The sequence below is a fragment of the Nematolebias whitei genome, chromosome 16, assembly GCF_014905685.2.
Source record: "Nematolebias whitei isolate Nwh7 chromosome 16, NemWhi1, whole genome shotgun sequence".
Taxonomy (NCBI): Eukaryota; Metazoa; Chordata; class Actinopteri; order Cyprinodontiformes; family Rivulidae; genus Nematolebias; species Nematolebias whitei.
In genome coordinates this window covers 626258-630321 of record NC_056513.1, presented here as the reverse complement: position 1 = coordinate 630321, position 4064 = coordinate 626258, and the positions used below count along the sequence as shown (strand labels likewise).

Genomic DNA, 4064 nt, shown 5'->3' with positions numbered 1-4064 from the left:
GTATGTGCAGGTATATTTATGTATGTGCAGGTATATTTATGTATGTGTAGGTATATTTATGTATGTGTAGGTATATTTATGTATGTGCAGGTATATTTATGTATGTGTAGGTATATTTATGTATGTGCAGGTATATTTATGTATGTGTAGGTATATTTATGTATGTGTAGGTATACGCAGCATGCATGTCTGCATGTATACAGTGTGCTGCAAGTATTTATGGATATAGTAAATTCAGAATTTGCATGTAAACTTAGGGACAGGATAAACTTTTGATTGTTACTGCTCCCTTTTCAAACATTTAGTTTTGTTTTTGTTTACAGAATATTTTGGTGGAAATATTTACCTTTTTACTCATGTTTTTGTTGTTTTTTGTTTTGTTGGTATTTTAACTGTTCGAAATGAAATAAACAATAAAAAGTTTGGACAACTGAAATATTTGTATAAATTTGAGGACTTGCAAAAATGTAGAAAAGTCTAAAAGAGTTTATCAGTAAAAAGTCTCCTTTGAATAAAAAGTGAAAGGGATGCTGAAACATTTGACTGGAGGTGGATGTTCGGTAACAAACAGCATCCACGTAAAGATTTAAACACAAAAACAACAGTTGGACATTTCATTTGTACCTGAAGCGTTTCAGCTCACTTATATCTCCGTAGGCCAGAGTGAGCGTTTCAGGACGGCTGGCGTAGAAGTAGTCCTTATAGTCATCCCACCACACCTCCACCACACGGACATAGTTCTGTTCAAGCACACACACAGTCAGTGTTTGTGTCCACATACCAACACGACACACACACACATGCACAATTAGTGTTTGTGAGAATACAAACACATAAAGCCAATACTGTGGACTCCACATAAACAGAGTCTAGATCTAAATCCTACAGACTACGAGTGACTGCACATTCATCCCGTCTGGTTTTCCATGGTCTGGTCTCAGAACCGACTCACGTCACCTGAATTGGACTGTTTGGGTCAACGCAGTCTCAGGTTCTTGTTCTAAAAGAGTTCCACCTTGAGGTGGGTGGGTGTGGTCCACCAAAATGTCTGCAGCATGATTTTGTACAAACACAACACAGGAGACGTTGTAAGACATTAAGGAGATGGAGCAGCTGCTGCTGGGAAAGAGAACTGAGACCCAGAGAAGCTGCAGCAAAGAAGAGACAGTGGAGATGAGCGGGTCGGCAACCTGAACCCATCAAAGAACCATTTGGACCAGCAACGTTAGCAGCTTTCTACCCAACAACCTATGCAGTAAAGTCCATCGGTGCTCCGGTCGTACTCGCTGCCCCATCAGCACCACGAGCACCAGGTCACCTGGGCTCTGGAACAGTCAGCCTCACAGATGACCCCCCCCCCCCCCTCTTTGGACCCATCACAGGAATCAGCTGAATCTGTCTGTGACGTTCTCTGACATTTTTATTCTTCGGTCTTTAGCCCTATTCACACATCAGTTTTACCAAGGGACCTCATGCTATTTGTAATAATTACAGATTATCTGTGTTGTTAATCCCGTGCAAATCGGCCATGTCAGTAATCTGTAAAGTAAAAATTCCCCCTCAGATTACCTACTATATTTCGCTGAACTCCGAGGTCCAGTGATAAAACTAATCCAACGTGAATAGCCATCTCTGTGATTTGGACAGAAATGGGCGGGATCCGATACGTAATGAGCAGGTTTTGATTTCTAAGCAAAATCATTTGGAAAAATTTAGAACGAGGTTAATTTAAATGAACGCGCTGCTCGCTGCAGCTTTTGTAGACGCTGCTACTTCCTTCACCACAGATGACAGCAGGTGTAGAGACGTGCGCAGCCGGTGATCAGCTGGTCAATCCATCCATCCATCCATTATATTTACCCTCTTCTTCCTTTTTGTGTAGCGGGAGTCGCTGGTGCCCGTGTCCAGCCATCACTATGAGAGAGGCGGGGGGGACACCCTGGACAGGTCGCAAGTCCATTTCAACCGGCGGGCCAGTGAACACGCGGCCGGTGACAGGTTGTCCATATGAGCTTAACAACTTTTTATACCTCTTTAAAACGGACGGTGGGACCTGCCTTGTCCTCAACAACTAGATGAACACAATTTTAGATCATGCATTCTTATTTAGTTTTATTTGTGCTGTATGATTTGTAAAACTGCATCAAAGTCCGAGGTCGGCCCGGCCCACACATTAATCTCACTAATATGGACCGGCCCGGCCCACACATTAATCTCATTAATATGGACCGGCCCAGCCCACACAATCTCATTAATATGGACCGGCCCGGCCCACACATTAATCTCATTAATATGGACCGGCCCGGCCCACACATTAATCTCATTAATATGGACCGGCCCACACATTAATCTCATTAATATGGACCGGCCCGGCCCACACATTAATCTCACTAATATGGACCGGCCCACACATTAATCTCATTAATATGGACCGGCCCGGCCCACACATTAATCTCACTACTATGGACCGGCCAAGTCGTGACAACGCAGTGCATTAACATCATATGCGGAAGATGTCTGTAAATTTCAGCTAAAGCTCAGGCTTTGGTTTTTCACGGTGAACGTGCCACAAACAGACGCTGGGGAGTAATTTATTGATTACATGTGGACATTAGGTCAAACGAATCCTGTGTGAACAGGGCTTTAGACGGTCTGTGCAGAGAGGCAGTTCTCTCATTTTCTGTATAATTTCATTGTTTTTAAAGTCCGTGACAGATGCTCTGAAATCTTAATGAATGATTCTTTTATGTGTGAGCAGCTTCCTGTGCCTGAATATTTCCTGAGCAGCTACAAATCTGGTATATGTAGCTGAATTTGCAGACTGCAGCCACTTCTTGAAATGATTTTTGCTGTTCAACCTTCCACATCAGTTCTGAAACAGCTTCTCTTCTCTCATCTCCATCTGGATATTTTTCTGCACAGGCTGCAGTTTATTCTGGAAATGTTCTGCAACGTAGTTGTTGGTCACATATTAAGCTCAGTAACACCCCTCATCAGCTGCAGCAGCTAGTTCATGTGCACATGCAGCATTAGATGTCCTGTTTCCTTCAGAAAGTTGGTTTTTCTTGCAATTATCCATGGTTGGCTTCACTGGGGCCGAGATGTTCTGTCAGTTGTGCACGGGCAGGTGTCGCACGTATGTTGAGAAACAACGTTTTATTTCCATATGACAACAGCACCATCATCTTCTACCTGAGAATCACATTTAAGAACTTAACCAGCTGGACCACAGGAGGGTCAGCCAGCATCGTATCGCTCGGTTCATTCACGTCTGGTTTTCAAACACCACCCCGCTGTGAGCCTTCCTCCATCAGGACCAAACAGGACGAAGTTAAACCCCCTCCTAAGATACAAACATCACTCTTTCACTTTTCATGGACTCAGTGAAATTTAAAAAAAAGATATTGTTCATCTGTTGAAAACAAAATCTTTTCTCTCAGTTTCCCCGTTTAAATTTTTTTTTCTTAAAATGTTGGTTAACGATGTTTTATTTCAGCTACTAACTACTCCAGACCTCACAGAACTTATTACACTTTAAAGAAGCTTGATGTTTAGTTTTTGTCTTCTGGTTTATTTTTCATTGTTCTGTAAGTTTCAGTGCCCGGCCCGTCAACAGAACCGAGCCCGTTTATTTCAAAGCTTCGTGTCATTTAATGTAAGTTTACTAAGTCTGATCTTCTTGTATTTTTATTTTTGAGGCAAAAAGCATCGGTTGATAATGTAGCTCAGGCCTATTCAACTGGCACTGACTTCAGTCGGATCACTTCATTAAAAAATAAAATAAAAAAAATTTTTTGGCTCTGGTTATTGCATTTATGATTCAATGCAATAAAATAAACAAATTTAAAATGTAACAGATCATTGTAAAACTTGGTTTATATAATGACTTTAATGGATGTGCTGCCCCCGAGCAGTTTTGTTTGATATAATTTCTTCTACTTTTCATTTGATCTGATCTGATTTGATCTGATCTGATCTGATTTGATCTGATATGATTTGATCTGATATGATTTGATATGATCTGATATGATTTGATCTGATATGATTTGATCTGATATGATTTG

The 4064-nt window shown here is 41.4% G+C and overlaps 1 protein-coding gene across 1 annotated transcript in view; it reads right to left on the bottom strand.

The window, feature by feature from the left end:
* galnt7 (UDP-N-acetyl-alpha-D-galactosamine: polypeptide N-acetylgalactosaminyltransferase 7) overlaps positions 1–4064 on the bottom strand; it is a 38504-nt gene that overhangs the window by 22239 nt on the left and 12201 nt on the right. The window contains exon 8 of the mRNA XM_037690402.1: positions 625–740. Coding sequence (XP_037546330.1) covers positions 625–740 — 116 coding nt within the window. The remainder of the gene's footprint in view (positions 1–624; positions 741–4064) is intronic.